Source organism: Peromyscus californicus, unplaced genomic scaffold, assembly GCF_007827085.1.
Source record: "Peromyscus californicus insignis strain IS unplaced genomic scaffold, ASM782708v3 Scaffold_1__1_contigs__length_55948999, whole genome shotgun sequence".
NCBI classification, from domain to species: domain Eukaryota; kingdom Metazoa; phylum Chordata; class Mammalia; order Rodentia; family Cricetidae; genus Peromyscus; species Peromyscus californicus.
Window position 1 is genome coordinate 28379723 of NW_026294492.1, and position 16181 is coordinate 28395903.

Consider the following 16181-nt stretch of genomic DNA (forward strand, 5'->3'; position numbering starts at 1 on the left):
GAGAAGCCCTGCTCTAACTGCAGCTTCTTGAACTTGGTTGCCTGTTGAACTATCAGAGGACTTTTAAAGCTTAGTACCCAGACTCAACCCCCTACAGACTCTGATTCAGTTGATTTGGGCACAGCCTGGTCATTGGTGGTTTTAAAACTCCCAGCGATACCAATATGCAGCAAAGTGAGAGACCCACTGCTCTATAAACGTCCCTTCCACTTCCTTACGAGGCCTTCAGGCTCTCTCATGCTCTCTGATGCCATGATTATTTGTGTTCACATACGTTTTTTCTACCTCTATTAAACTACGCCTTTTAAGAGTGAGAACTGTTTTTTAATTCAGTTTTATCACCTTCTCCCTTACAAAGCAGCCATATTAGAGGAATTTAATATTTACTGAAGGGATGATTTATTTGTAATCTTCAATTGTTCCCTTGACACCATAAATATGGCTGTTGGCCAAATTGAAGGACTATTGGGACACAGTCTCAAAATCGTGAAGCTGTTTATCAGTTCTCTAGAAAATCAGAGGCGGATAACTCGAATGGGTTTTCTAACTGAAAATGGATTCCCTGGGTACCAGTGCAGCCATCCAGTTCTATCTATGTATCTTCCTATAGAAAGCGAAGCTTCAAACCCTGGCTCCAGGGGGCAATGCAAAATGATGCAGAGTGTCCCCACATACTTCCACATACTTCGGCATCCAATTCAGAACTCCGGGCTGAAGTCTGATGGTATTTTTCTCTCTCCCCAGGGTGCCATTTTGATATTTATGGGGATCATTGCTCCCACTATGAAGGCATCTGTTATTGAAGTCTTGCTTGGTGAGTACTTTTCTGTGTGTATCTGGATACTTTCTGAATCTGGCCAAGAAAGGTTTCAAGACAGAACATGTAAACAATAACAGAAATTTAAGGGAGAATGTTAAGTATAGATCAAATTCAAGATGCCTGTGTGTGTGTGTGTGTGTGTGTGTGTGTGTGTGTGTGTGTGTGGTGTTCATATAAAGCAAATATTTATATCATGTATATGTGTCTATATATTACATATACTATATACACACATCTTTGTGTTTTTTAGCAACAAATATTTCAGCTACAGCATGTTTGCAGATTCTGAATTTAAGATCCCCCTGTTTCTTAATTTCTCAAAAGGAAAAAAAAAAGAAATATTTTTAGGATGATAGTTTTACTCATGCCTTTAGAATCTTTTTTTTTTTTTTTTTTTTTTTTTGGTTTTTCGAGACAGGGTTTCTCTGTGTAGCTTTGCGCCTTTCCTGGATCTTGTGCTGTAGACCAGGCTGGCCTCGAAATCACAGAGATCCGCCTGGCTCTGCCTCCCGAGTGCTGGGATTAAAGGCGTGCGCCACCACCGCCCGGCTTAGAATCTTATACTTTGGAGATGAAATATTTGAGGCATCTCTTATCTCCAAAGAATATAATTTGGTTATGTCTTTAAGGGACAGCAGGCTTACTGGAATACAGACATCACTGGTGCATTTAGAACTAAGCCCAGGGGTGATAGTCTATTGTTAGTACCCACTGTCTGAGGCTTTGCCCACTCACATGCCCCTGCATGTCATGCTGAAACAGAGGGGCACAAAGTCCTTATAGATAGTCTGCATTAACTTGTTGAGGCTGTACCACAAGCTGGGTAGCCTAGAACAACAAAAAATGTCGTGTCTTCCAGCTCTGGAGACTTGAAATCCAAAATCAGTGTGTCAATGAAGATGGTTCCTTCAGCTGGTATTGAGGGAGAAGTCTACCCCTGCCTCTTCCCTAACTACTGGGTGCTTTCTGGAAATCTATGATGTTCTTTGTTTATGAGCACAATGCTCTGGTTTCCATCATCTTTACACAACATGCCCTATGTGCATGCCTGTTTCTGACTTTACCCCTTTTGTAATGACATCCATTTTATTGGGTCAAGAACCCCAGTATGACCTCATCCCATTCGACCAGTTATCTGTGCCATTCACCCATTTCCAGATCAGGTCATGGTCTGAGAAACTGGGAATTCAGAATTTAACGCACAAATCGCATGGGGAAGAGATGAAATTTAACCCACTACAGAGTGATTGTGTTTAAGCTTGCTCAGAGGGAGTCTGCCTGGACACAATGGAGGAAGAAAAAGGTGACACAGTATGAAAAGCAAAGGGATCTCATCATGATAGGAGGGGCCCTGGGCTGGAGTCAGAGAGAGGACATGGGTTCCAGTTCTGAGATACCTTCAGTTAGTTGATGTTAGCAGCTACTCTTGGAGCAGTGGTTCTCAACCTTCCTAATGCTGTGACCCTTGAACACAGTTCCTCATGTTGTGGTGACCTCCAGCCATAAAATTATTTCATCACCACCTCATAACTGTCATTTTACTTCTGTTATGGATCATGATATAAGTATTTAATATGCAGAATATCTTATATGCGACCCTTGTGAAAGCATCATTCAATCCTGGGGGTTGTAACCCACATGTTCAGAACCACTGTCTTATAGCCTGCTGTTCCTTCTGTAAATGATGTGACAGAGCCAGGGACCACCCAGCTCTGTGTCAAATGTTTGCAGGGTGTTAAGACAGTCTTCACCAAACCACTTGTCTTTCAGGTCACCTGTAGCTAGAGTTTTCCTGCCTGGCCCACAGTCAGGACAAATCTCTGACACCCACTAGTCCCACAGCCTCTCAGACCCAACCAAGTAAACACAGAGACTTATATTGCTTACAAATGGTATGGCCGTGGCAGGCTTCTTGCTAACTGTTCTTATATCTTAAGTTAATCCATTTCTATAAATCTATACCTTGCCACATGGCTCGTGGCTTACCGGCATCTTCACAGGCTGCTTGTCATGGTGGAGGCTGGCAGTGTCTCCCTCACTCAGCCTTCCACTTCCCAGAATTCTCCTCTCTCCTTGTACCGCCTCTCTCCTTGACCCTGGCCACTGGCCAATCAGTGTTTTATTTATTGACCAATCAGAGCAATTTGACATACAGACCATCCCACATCAGTCACCCTCTCCCAGAGGCGAACATTAGTAGACCATTGCTCATCCTCAGTGCCACCATATGCTGTTTCTGTCACGTGGCAGTGGGGAACCCAAAGAGGTTTCTGGGTACCCATCCAGGAGCTCTCTCCCCAACTAAAGATGTTCTCACCTGATTGAGCAAGGTCCAAGAATCAACTATCCAACCTGACCACTGTTACAAGGAGGTCATGGTCTGGATTGGGTGTTTCCAATCTCTCAGCATCTTACTCAAAGAATTAAGGCAGCACATATAGGAAGCAAAGCAGCCAGAAATTTTATTCAGAAGCAATGTGACAGCACAGAGCAAACACACTACAAGACAGCAGCAGGCTCCTTGAGTTAAAATACTGAAAGGTCTCGGGTTACTGCCTGGGCTTCCTCTTATGGGGTCTATGAGAAGGAGGAGTTGGTTGCTAAGGGGTGTTCTGTGGGTGGTTTAGTTTTAGTTGAGTGGACATATACTTTTCTCTTTTTAAATATTTATTATTTTTTAGTTTTCTGTGTGTGTGTGTGTGTGTGTGTACGCCCACATAATCTAGAAAATAAAGCCAGTCTCCCTAGACCTGGAGTGACTGGGGACTATGTTCTTTGCAGATTCTGGGAACTGAACTCTCAACCTCTGATCCATCACTCCAGCCCCACATAAGCTTTTCTTTACCTGCGTGTGATTTATCATTATTCACTTGACACTAATCATATGCACACCCGGTTATACAGGGGCATACGATGATAAATAGGGGATTGTCTATAAGAGTTCACAGTTTGCCTTACTTTGCATGTGCCAACACTGACCAGTTCAGGCTGGACCAGGCCCCTGTCTTAAGCTCCCTAATGTTATGGGACATCCATGAACGGAAAATAATCCCAAAGGGGAGTTACCAAAGGCTGTTGAGAGGAGCAATCACATTGTTTAGAGCAGGGTGCATGTGTGTTGCTTAGTGTAGGTGGGAGTCCCGGATTGTTAAGTGCATGATTAGAAGAGGGATTGGGGATAGCCTGAGCCAAGCGAAATTCTGCTCCATTAGGCTTTCCCTACCCTAGGCTGCCCCATCAACGCAATTATTTCATCTGCCTGGCCTGCTTTAGTCACCAAGAGAACGTTCGCCTTGGGAGCACAAGGTCTTTCCCTTCACCTTATTATTTTGAGCTACGGGTTAGCAAGGGTTTAGCACTGAAGAAGTGGAGGTGGGCCCCCTCCTGTTCTCCATCATGGCGCAAGGCCAAAAGTGAAAAGGAGCGCCCCATGCGGGAACTTCGCATTCACAAGCTCTGCCGCAATACCCGTGTCGGGGAGAGCGGGGCAGCCAAGGGTTGGAGCAGCTCACGGGCCAGACAGCCGTATTTTCCAAAGCTAGATACACCATCAGGTCTTTTAGCATCAGGAGAAATGAAAAGATTGCTGTTCCCTGCCCAGTCCGTGGAGCCAAGGCAGAAGGAATCCCGGAGAATGATCTGAAGGTGCGGGAGTAAGTTATAGAAAAATGACTTCTCAGATATCGAAAACTTTGGTTTGGGGGTTCAAGAACACGTTGATCTGGACATCAGATATGACCTGAGCATTGGGATTTACAGCCTCCATTCCTTTGTGGCGCCGTTGGGTAGGCCAAGTTTCAACATGGCAGACAGGAAGCGCAGGGCAGGCTGCATTGAGGCCAAAACACAGAATCAGCAAAGAAGAGGCCATGCGCCGGTCCCAGCCGAAGTATGGTGGGATCGTTCTTCCCAGCAAATACACTTTATTCAAAAAGCCAACAAAATTTTCCCAAGGGGCATCTCCACTTGGTGCCTGCCACTTTCCTGAGCCGGTATCCCGCGTTCTTGGCAGTTCCAAAATCCCAGGAACTGTCTGGCTTCTCAAGCTTCGTGTATCACTTACTAAGGTCCCCGCAGAATATCCAACCTGTCTACACATTGCCTGACCTCCCAGGCTTTTCTCGAAAACCGTGGTGGACGCCTCCATGGCCCTGTAACGCTCACATTTTGCATGCCTGTAGAATGAAGAGCACACATTTAGATGCTAAAATACTAAACTCCCGGCCCGTTCAGCAGCAGCCAGGACCTCTTGGACCATGGCTTCGGTGACTTCTGAATGCCTGCGTGGGTGGACCCGTGAAAACGCTGGCAGTCCTTTGTGCAACGCTGGTTTCTTTAACTATTACTGTTTCTTTGTAACTTTAACGGAACTATCGTTTGGGCCCCCCAAACACTGTGTTTTCTGTTTTTGAAATTGAATTGAGCCAAACTAACCAAAGCTGAAAGCATTTCGAAACTTTGTTTCAATGTACTTTTCAAAGATCCTATATTAACTGCTTTGCTTGGTGCCGTAACCCAGTACGTGAAACGAAGCAACATAAAGGACCGAGGATTTGCTTTGGCTTAAGTTCAAGGTTACACTCTGTCATCGCAGGGAAGTCATGGTAGCGGGAGTTGGAGGGGGATAATTACAGTGTGATCTCAGTCTGGAAGCAGAGGGTAGACAGAAAGTGGGGCTGGACTCAAAACAGGGAAGGCACATTCAAGCGATTCACTTCTTCCAGAGAGCCTCCATCACCCAAAGGTTCCACAACGTTTCAAAACAGCACTAGAGCTAGGAACCAAGTGTTTGAACACAGCAGCCTACCAGGGACATCTCACGTTCAAACCACAGTGGATGTGCTAATCAAAACAGCAAGGTACTAGAATAAGAATAATGGGGTAGTAAAGACAGCCCAGAAATGAATTTATAATCAGTTGATCTTTAACAAAGATAAAAGGGAGAGGATAATCTCCTAAATATATGCCACTGGAAAAAATATGATATTCATGTGCAGAAGAATGGAATTAGATACTTAGCTCTGATCAAATTCTTAAAATCAACCAAACACAGAAAAGTCTTAACCACAAGACTTGACACTGGAGAGATACGGAAAACAAGCCTAGAAAAATCATCTTGAAGTTGGCCTTGGGCAAAGAAGACTTGTTGGACATGACCCGAAAAACCCAGGCAACAGATCGACAAATGAGGTTATCTAAAACCGAGTCTGCACAGTGCAGCGAGTGACAGGGAAGTACAGAGGCAGCCTGTGGAGTGAGAAAGAATATTTGCAAGCTGTATATCTGATGACAGGTTAATATTAATATTATAGAGGATCTCAAAAGTATAAATAGCAAGAAAATAATCTAATTTTAAAAATAGACCTGAATAGACATTTCTTGGAAGGAGATACACAAATAATTAGCAGATAGGTATATGTATATTTTTTTTTTCTGAGACAAAGTTTCTCTGTGTAACAAACAGTCCTAGCTGTCCTGGAATTCACTTTGTAGACCAGGCTGGCCTCAAACTCACAGAGGTCCACCTGCCTCTGCCTCCCAAGTGCTGGGATTAAAGGTGTGCGCCACTACCACCCGGTAGATGGATCTGTTTTTAAGAAGTTCAACATCACTAATCATCAGGGAAATACAAATCAAAACCATCATGAAATATCACTTTATATCTATTAGAATGGCCTGTATCAGATGGACACGATATTATGAGCTGATGGCCATCTGGAGAAGAGGCAATCAATGCTTGCCTGCCGGAGGTGGGTGAAGGGACCCTAGCCAGCCCGAGCATGGCAAACACGGCTCTGTCAGGCCTTTCCTTTCTCTCCCATTCTCTCTGTCTTACTAAAAACCATTAGATTACGTTCCTAAACCTACCCACCAAAAACTATTTCCTTATTTGGCCACTCCCTCCTCCCCGAGGCTGACTACCAAAATCTAACTATCAAAGTATTGAAGTCCACCAGTCAAAAGCTCACCTAATTAACATACCCAATCAGAATTAAACACCTCACCCTCCTCATCCTAATACAGGGCTTTCCGTTTTACTCTGATAAACTGTCCTTTGCATACAGGCTATGTCTGTTTCCTCTCTATCCAGAGGCAGTCCTTTGCCGTCTGTGTGTCGATCCTCCTCCGACCCCCTCCCAGACCTTCCCCCCTCCCTTGTTCCCTTCCCCTTCCCTCTCATCCTCTACATCTTGTCTTTGTCTCTTTTTCCTTACCTTTGTCCCCCTGGGGTAAATAAATTTCCTTTGTGCTGAGAACTTGGTCTTGGGACATCCTGAGCCAATACCGGTCCCTTCAGTAGGTATATAAAATAGTGCACTCACGCTGGCACTCATTATAAAAAGTTGTATGAAGGTTCTCAAAAATTTAAAAATCAAACTACTCTGTGATCTTACAGTCTTCCCTCTGGATACATATCTAAAAGAAATAGAATCAGTGTGTTCAAAGACATTTGCCCCTCCATGACTACGGCTGCACTGTTGACAAGAGGCAATGCGAGAAACCAGCCCATGTGTCCATTGATGGATGAAAGGGAGCATTAAAGAAGAGCAGGTGGGCTGGGTGGTGGTGGCGCACACCTTTAATCCCAGCGCTCAGGAGGCAGAGGCAGGTGGATCTCTGTGAATTAAAGGTCAGCCTGGGCTACTACAGAGTGAGTTCCAGGAAAGGCGCAAAGCTACACAGAGAAACCCTGTCTCAAAAAACCAAAAAGAAGAAGGAGAAGGAGAAGAAGAGCAGGTGGAGAGAAAATAAGAACCAGACGATGGGCAGAAGTGCTAAGAAGTGCTGTTGTTCTGGACATGGCATGGTTAGCTCTGGTTATGTGCACAAGGCCTGAACAAGGTCAAGCCAGCCCGAATTCCAGCACAGGTTTGGCAGCCGGTTCCTTTACCCACTGAGTTGTCTCTACTTTTTTTTTTTAATTGAGGTGGACTCTCTTGCTGAACCCAGAGCTCCCTGATTCAGCTAATCTACCTAAATAGTTGGCCCAGATGATCCTCTGTGGCTGATGCCCCAGTGATGGGGTTACAGGTAGCACCACACTTGCCCAGCTTTTAGTGGGATGTGGGAATCTGAACTGCAGCCATGGTGCTTATGTGGGAAATGCTTTACCACTACGCCACCTTCCCAGCCCAAATGTCTTTCTACATCTGGCTTATTTCAGTTAGGGTAATGTTTCCACACCCTACACTTTGGCTGTAGGACATAGAGAAATTAATCTCTCACCAACCAGGAAACTTCCTTCATGCTGGCTGACTTTCTTAGTGCCAGAAGGTATTATACAAATTCTTGGGAAGAAAAGATGTCAATGGTCTTACTCAGCATGGTATCCTGATACTAAACGACCAATGTGCAAGGCAAGACGTACACATTGGTGTAACAGTGGTACAACTGTTATGGGGTAATCAACTTCTTTCTGATTGGAATGGCACTCTGTCCCATAGGAAGGAATTCATGTCTGGTACTGTAAACCTGGTCAAAAGTCCATGGCTGAAGAGGTCATAGGCCCTAGGGTGGAACTTACTACTGTTAGTTTGTGAAATAATTATGCTGTCAAACTGCTGGCCAAATATTTATGTTTATAATCATAGGCCTAAGTTGCTCTCAGCCTTTGTCAGCAAACCTTCTTTCTGCAGTGGGTAGTACTCAATCCCCAGGCCCCACATGCTGGTAAGAGAGAATCCACTCACACCAATTGTCCTTTGAGGCCCACATATGTCCTATGGTATGTGCAGGTGCACCCTACCATACACACACACACACACACACACACACACACACACACACACACATACATGCACACACACAGAGAGAGAGACAGAGACAGAGACAGAGAGACAGAAAAATGATGCTGTATGAACTCACATAGAAAACCTAAAAAGTGAAAGAAACAGAGAATAGAGGATGGGTGCCAGGGTCTGGAGGAGGGGAGCCACGAAGAGATATCATTCACTGTGAGGTTGGTAAGTTCTGGGATCTTAATGTATACCAAGGTGGCTAGTTCATGGAACTGTGTTGTTTGCTTGAAATTTACCAGAAGAATAGATCTGAAATATTCTCACAGTACAAAAAAAAAGTAGGTAGGTATATGAAGTGATAGACATGCCAATTAGCATGACTAATCGTTTCACACAGCACACAAAGATCAATATATTGAATTGAGTGGGTGGTTGAATACTACAACTTTTATTAGTCATAATTTAATAGAGCCAGGGGAGGGAATAATATATAACTCCATTACTGAAATAAAAAAAAAAAAGGAAAGGGCATTACGGTCCCTGAGTTCCTCTGAGTCTTCATGTGTCTTCATCCCCAGCATCACTTTCCTCTGCTCACTGGTCAGAACCATTTCCTAGGGCTTCCTAGCACTCCGACCTCTCCCACTTCACCCCCAGCTGGGTATTATGACAGAATCCCACGCCCAAATCCTTAGTCTTCCATCACTTTCCACCATGCCCTGCTAGTCTCCATGAAGCCTATTCCTTTTTGTTCATTTGCTTTGCTTTGAGACAAGGTCTCACGGCCACTCAGGGAATTGGAGGTGTGAGCCACCACACCTGGCTGTGGAGGCTCATGTCTCATCACCATTCTCTTGACTGAAGCTCCTCGGCATTTCTCCTTTCCCGGCAGCACGGGTCCCAGGATCTTAAAGTGTTTTGCTTCCTAGGCTTGGAGGATGAGGCACATACAGTCCTTCCTGTTTCCATCTCTCACCAGAGCCTTTACCTTGAACTTCCCGGAGGGTGGTGGCATTTCTCATCCCCAGACCTTTGAAGATGCTGTTCCCTTTCTTGGAATTCGCTGACCCTCACTCTCACACTCAAAATCCCCATTTGGTCCTCCAAGAAGTTTCACTGCAAAACCCAGCCTCAATGAGATGGGGCCATCTACCTCTCGAATTATCTTTGCCCTCTTGGCATTCTGCCCCAAGCAATCGTCATTGAGATGGGAGTTGTGTCTTTCATGGATGTTCCTTGTGTATCAGAGCTATTCAACATCACAGATATTCAGCAAAGGATTGTCCCTAGGGATGCTCAATTTGTAAGGCATCAGAGCCATCCAGCAACACTACCAAACTCCCTAAATTAACACCAGTTCATGTGTGTCGGCGTTGACATGTTCCTTTTCTAAGATTTATTTTTTTATTAATTTAATTATGTATATTGTGTGTGTGGGTCTTTGTGGAGGTATATGCACACGAATTCGAGTACCCACAGAGGTGCCAGGTTCCCCTGGAGCTGCGGTTACAGGTTGTTGTAAGCTGCCTGATGTGGGTGCAGGGAATCAAACTTAGGTCCTCGGGAAGAGCAGTATGTGCTTTTAACCACTGAGCCATCTCTTTAGCCCCACATGTTTCTTTTAGATATCCCTAAGTGTATCAGAGAACTGTATGCCTCTCAGTGTCTTAGGGGTCACAATGGAGCCATCACTTCTACCAAGGGGATACAAGTGAAATAAAAAGGCTGAGACTCTTACTACCAAATCTGCTTTCTGGTTCCAGCTTCAGATTTAACCAAGGTGTTAGCTTTGACTGGGATTTCATTCCCTAAAATGAAGGGCAGGGGATAAATTCCAAAGGTCCCCTCAAGGTTTGCTATTCTTTGACTTGAAGCCTATGTTGATATTTCACAGGATTATAGGAAATAAAGTGCTGTGTTTGCTGTGAGACTCTGATTTGTCTGATGCCCAAGGTTCCAATAAGTACATACATCCCAAGTTAAAGCATTAGGGATCTTGAATGACTTTAAGATGCTCTGCTTTATACATAAGGTTTCAGGAAGGTGGTGTGGACCCGGACTGTGCTTGTGGACTGAGGGCCTCAAAGATCTAACAAGAAATTTCTATGAAAAAAAATGAGCCATTTCTGTGCAAAAATGAAGCATTTCTGTGAAAGTTCCAGGCACCTAAGAGCTTACTGACTTGCTTACTGATGAGCTGTCCTGACATTTTACGTCTTCCCTTGAAATTAGATTATAATTCATTACTTACTAGAAAACACAAACGATTAATCATGCCAATAGCTTTAGAATGAACTTTTTATTATAAGTCCATATGACTTTAATATGACCAAATTAAAAATAATTTAATGATAAAGTCTGTTTTTAATTGTAAAAGAAACATATGTACTATGAAATTTATGTTTTGTGTATAAGTGATGTGATGCAGTAGGGAGAAATGTAGAACACAGAATATATAAATCATGATTTCATCATTATTAACATTTTGGTATATTGTTCCAGGCCTTTTTTTTTCCCTCTGCCTCTATTTTAACTGTCAAAAATCATTGTTCACATTCGAGCTGAGCACTTCACAGCTAATTTAGTCACCTTCTACACACCATTTGTAACAAATGCTTACACATTCCCGATGGTTGGGACTTTTCCAGCATTCTATTCTTTCCAGATTGCCATTAGAAATGCTCTAATGAGAATCTTTACATAAATCTCTGTCTATATCAAAGATTATAACTCGAGATCTATTCCCAAGAGGGTAGTTTCTATGTCAGAGAAGATAATTTCCGAGGCTCTTGGAACCTATTATCAAATAGCTTTCCTGAATGGCTCCGCCTGCACCAACAGAGCACAGAAATTCACTAGCCCCAATTCCCTTCCAGGATTAAGTGTAATTTTCTGTTCTGTACACAGGGACCTAACACAGAAAAGCAACCTCTCACTTTCTTTTAGCCTGAATTTTAAATCATTAATGAAATTCCGTGTTGTTTCGAGCTTAGCCTTTTTGTGTTTTATTTACGAATGATCTGTGTGATCATTTTGTTTTTAAATTGAACTTAGAAACAATTTTACCTCGGATACCTTAATTTGGGTTAGTTTGCTATCACACCGGAGAGGAAGCAGGAGCAGGAAGTAACAGAACTTTTTTAATGAGAAAACATAATTTTAATATTTAATTTCCTTGAGATCTCAAGAGCTACCAAAAGAACGATGAAAAAGTGTAGGGTTTTCAACAACAGAACACTGAGGGGCATTGCTTTGTGGTTGCTTCAGAGCTTTGCATGCTTGCCTCAGTTTCCTCCAGGTTTGCAGACAGGGATGGTCTCAGTGGGTAGGTAATTTAAACTATTTGAAAAGACTTGGCTTGCAGACCTGTTTGCTTCTTTGCATAGCATGGGGTCAGCCTTCCCTCTTAGTGCTCTGCAAGGCGTCCTAGGAAAATAAATGAACGTAAGACTTATTTGCCTCCCACTCAAGTTCAACATTGATTTCTTTTTGTTTGTGAGTAGAAGGAGTGATACGTGTTCACAATGATACATATGCAAGCATGTGTGCCGATGAGCCTGCACATGCGTGTGTGGATGTCAGAGGGAGTAGTCAAAGTCTCCCCTCTATAGACCTCCACCTATTTTTTGAGACAGGGTCTCTCACTGAACTTGGAGCTCGGTGATTGGCTAGGCGCTGGCCAATGCGCTCCAGAGATCTTTCTGTCTCCGCCTCCAACCCGAGTGCTGGTGCTAGAGATACAAACCCCTGTACATTTCCATGGATGCTCAAGATCCAAACTTTGATCCACATGCTTATGCAGCCAGCCCTTTATGCCCCAAGCCATCTCCCCAGCCTCCCAGTGCACTTCTTAAAACATAGCAAGAGATAGCTTGCAAATGGGAAAGGAAAACTTGGCCCTGGGGACAAGGGCATGTGCAGGCTGTGCTGAACAGCCCTCCTCTCTGGAGGTCGGGATTCTAGGGTGCTTTCATTAGCAAGCCCTTATACTGAAGGGAAGGCAGGGGAGGGCTTGTGCATTGGATAATAATAACCTTGTTACCCTCTGTTGGTAAACTGAAACAGTCACGCATGGGCTCATTCATCCTGGAGGGTCTTGGGTAACTAAACAAGTATTGGGGTGGTCTTACTGAAATATTTATGGTTCTAAGGACACCAAGACTCATAAAGACTTCCCAATGATCCACACGCCTGCATGGGTAGTAATTAGCTTTCCCAAGAAGTGACACTCAAATTTATTTCTCTTTATGCCTTCAATTTCACTATTTATTTTTTTGCTTATTTGTTTATCTATTTATTTACATGCTTAGTGTATCTTTTACAAAATATTCCCAGATTCTGGCTGTTTATTTCTGCACAGAAGATGAAAGAGTGGTCTTTATACAGAACTAAATGACCCAGAGGCCACTATAAATAACAGACCTCCAGGAAACTCGCGCACGCCCAAACCCCAGAAGTAAATAACACCTCAAAAATGTCAGCCTTCATGCTTCTCAGTTGCGTTTTCTGCTCTCTCTCAGTTCTCCTTTGTGTGTTTGTTTCGGTCTGGCCAAACAGGCCCACACCTCAGCTACTGCTAAGAGCCGAAGACAGGCTAATATAGTAGCTGTATCATTGGCACAGGTGACCAGTGTCTTAGTGTGTTTAGGCTGCTGCAGCCAACTGTCACAGAATGGTAGCTTACAAAAACTGGAACCTATCTGTCGAGTTTCTGGCGGCTAGAAGGCCAAGATAAAGAGAACAACAGTTAATACCCCTTTATATGATAGGTGGGACAAAATAGCTTTTTGAGACCTCTTTTGGAAAGGCCATAATTCCATTCATTTAAAAATGTTTTCTTTCTTGTGTGTACTATATGTAGCAGGAATCTTAAACATTCTTATTAATAAAATCAAACCTGAGCCAGGTATTGGGGTGAACACTGGAAGATCAGAGAACCAGAACAAGCCACAGCTAACCTCACCTGGCCAACTTCTCAGCTGATCCTGTTTCCTCAGACTGGAAGCCTCTATGTCCTCATATCCGAATGGCTCTCAGCTGAACTGTACTGCTCAAAACCTAAATGCTTAAGCAGCCAAATGCTTCTAGTTTCTGGTCCTTACGCCTTATATACCTTTCTGCTTTCTACCACCAGTCCCTGGGATTAAAGGCTCACTTTTTGGGATTAAAGGCGTGTGTCACCATGCCTGGCCGTTTCCAATGTGGCCTTGAACTCACAGAGATCCAGAGGGATTTCTACCTCTGGAGTGCTAGGATTAAAGGTGTGAGTGCCACCATTTTCTAGCCTTTGTATCTATGGTTGTTCTGTCTCTGACCCCAGATAAGTTTATTAGTGTGTACAATATTTTGGGAACACAATACCACCACAACTATACATGTGTATGTATGTATGACTTGTGTGTGAGAGGGTGCAGGCATGCCATAATGCACTTGTAGAACTCCAGGGACAATTTTGAAGATGGGTGTTCCCTCCTGTCTTGCTGGAGACAGGGTCTCTTTGTTGCTTGCTCTTGCATACCCCAGACTAGCTGGACATTGAGCTTCTGGGAGAATCTCCTTTCTCCTCCCATCTCCCCATAGAAACAGGGGGACTTGGGACTGCAGATTTAAGTTATTGTGTCTAGCTTTACTTGGTTTCTGTGGACTAGAACTTAGGTGTTTTACCCATGGAACCATTTTTGCAGCCCCATTAATTCCATTCATGACAGACCTACCTTCATCTTCATCCCCCTACCAAAGGCTCTGCTGTTAATACCATCCCCTTAAGGGTTAAGATTCAACATAATAGTTTTAAGGGGGCACAGCCATTCTGTAGCAGAGACCTTATAATTTCCTCCAACCCTTGGTGATGTTGCTACCTTTTCCTTCAAAACTAGCTGCCAATTTAAGAGTCTGCTTGTACCTAAATTGAATATATCTATATCTGTTGAGAGGAGATAAAGGGAGAAGGAGAAGGGGAGAGGGAGGCAGGGAGGGAGGGAGGGAGGGAGGGAGGGAGGGAGGGAGGGAGGGAGGGAGAGAGAGAGAGAGAGAGAGAGAGAGAGAGAGAGAGAGATCAGTTGTCTTGTGCTTTTTAGACAGAGCCTCACTATGTAGCCCTGAACTTGTGACCCTCCAGCCTCAGCCTCCTGAGTGCTAATATTACAGGTGTGTGTCCCCAGTTGGGATCCAAGTGCTTATTTAGATTGCTGTGCTTTCCTGCTCACCTCCAGAGCCCCAGCTCTATCCAGAAAGCAAGTCGTTTCCAAACGTAGTTACAGTGATGGTGTGCTAAAAACATGCCTCCCTGGAGTGGGTGAGATGGAGGGAATGCCTACTGAGATGGAGAGATGCCTAGTGAGATAGAGGGATGCCTGGTGAGATAGAGGGATGCCTGGTGAGATGGAGAGATGCCTGGTGAGATGGAGGGATGCCTGGTGAGTCGGAGGGATGCCTGGTGAGATGGAGAGATGCCTGGTGAGATGGAGAGATGCCTAGTGAGATAGAGGGATGCCTGGTGAGATGGAGGGATGCCTGGTGAAGAAAGAAGCATGGAGGACTTAAGGGCACTTTTGAAAGCAAGGGACTGATTTTCTGGTCACAACACTAAGTGGACTTGGTGTAGGAAGGGAGAACAGGGTGTTTTCATACATTGCTTACAAAAAACTGTTGTGGCATATATCAAAATTTTAAGTGGATGTAAATTTCAAACAAAAACTCTATTTAGAAATTTATTTTAAGGAAATAATGACAGATCGATGCAAAGGTGAAGCTATTTACATGAAATGGAGGATCAGTTAAATTGCAATGCATGCATATAATGCAATACTTTTGGGGCAGTTAAAATGATTGTGGGAAGAACACTTAATGACAAGAAAAATACATGTATGTGTGTGTGTTCATGGTGTGTGCATATATATATATATATATATATATGTTGAAATAAGTTATAAAGCATTGCAAATGGTATGAGCATGATCAAAAGTTTAAAGTACCTATATAAATGTATGCAAAAATGCATGCAAAAAAAGCAAACTTCTGTGTTCATCCATATTTTCTGTACTGCTTTTTTGCGTTTTTCTAGAAGGATCATGAATCACTTTTGCAGTAAGAAAAAGCCAACATTATTTTTTAAAGCAGAAGGCTCGGGCTTATTCTATGTACTTGAAAAAGAGCCAGGAAATGTGACTTTAAGTTCTTCAGGCCCTGCTTCACCAGCTAACGAAGCCATGAAGGCAGGCAGTGTCGAGATGCTGATGCTTGAGGCTCTGGTTCTGGTTCTGAGGCAAGCACGGGACCAGGGCTGCTAGATTGCCACACCAGGGGCCTATCCTCAGGCTCTCCTGACAGTCTCTCCTTCTCCCTGCCCTTCCCCCGTATCTTCCTTTCAACACAGCCTCTGCTAAGGCTGTTTATAGATATCCTCCTTTCAGCCTCCCTGTAGTCATTCTTACACACACACACACACACACACACACACAGAGGAATGCATATATGCACACACTCATACATGCCATACATGCCATACATGCACACATTCACGCACACACACATGCATACACACACACCATACATGCCATACACGCACACATTCACGTACACACATATGCATACACACATACACACCATACACGCCATACACA

The 16181-nt window shown here is 43.8% G+C and overlaps 1 protein-coding gene and 1 pseudogene across 1 annotated transcript in view; both read left to right on the forward strand.

Moving 5' to 3' along the window:
- Vit (vitrin) overlaps window positions 1-16181 on the forward strand; it is a 120783-nt gene that overhangs the window by 21029 nt on the left and 83573 nt on the right. The window contains exon 2 of the mRNA XM_052746304.1: window positions 745-814. Coding sequence (XP_052602264.1) covers window positions 763-814 — 52 coding nt within the window. The 5' untranslated portion in view covers window positions 745-762. The remainder of the gene's footprint in view (window positions 1-744; window positions 815-16181) is intronic.
- On the forward strand, window positions 3292-4990 carry LOC128115530 (60S ribosomal protein L11-like; annotated as a pseudogene).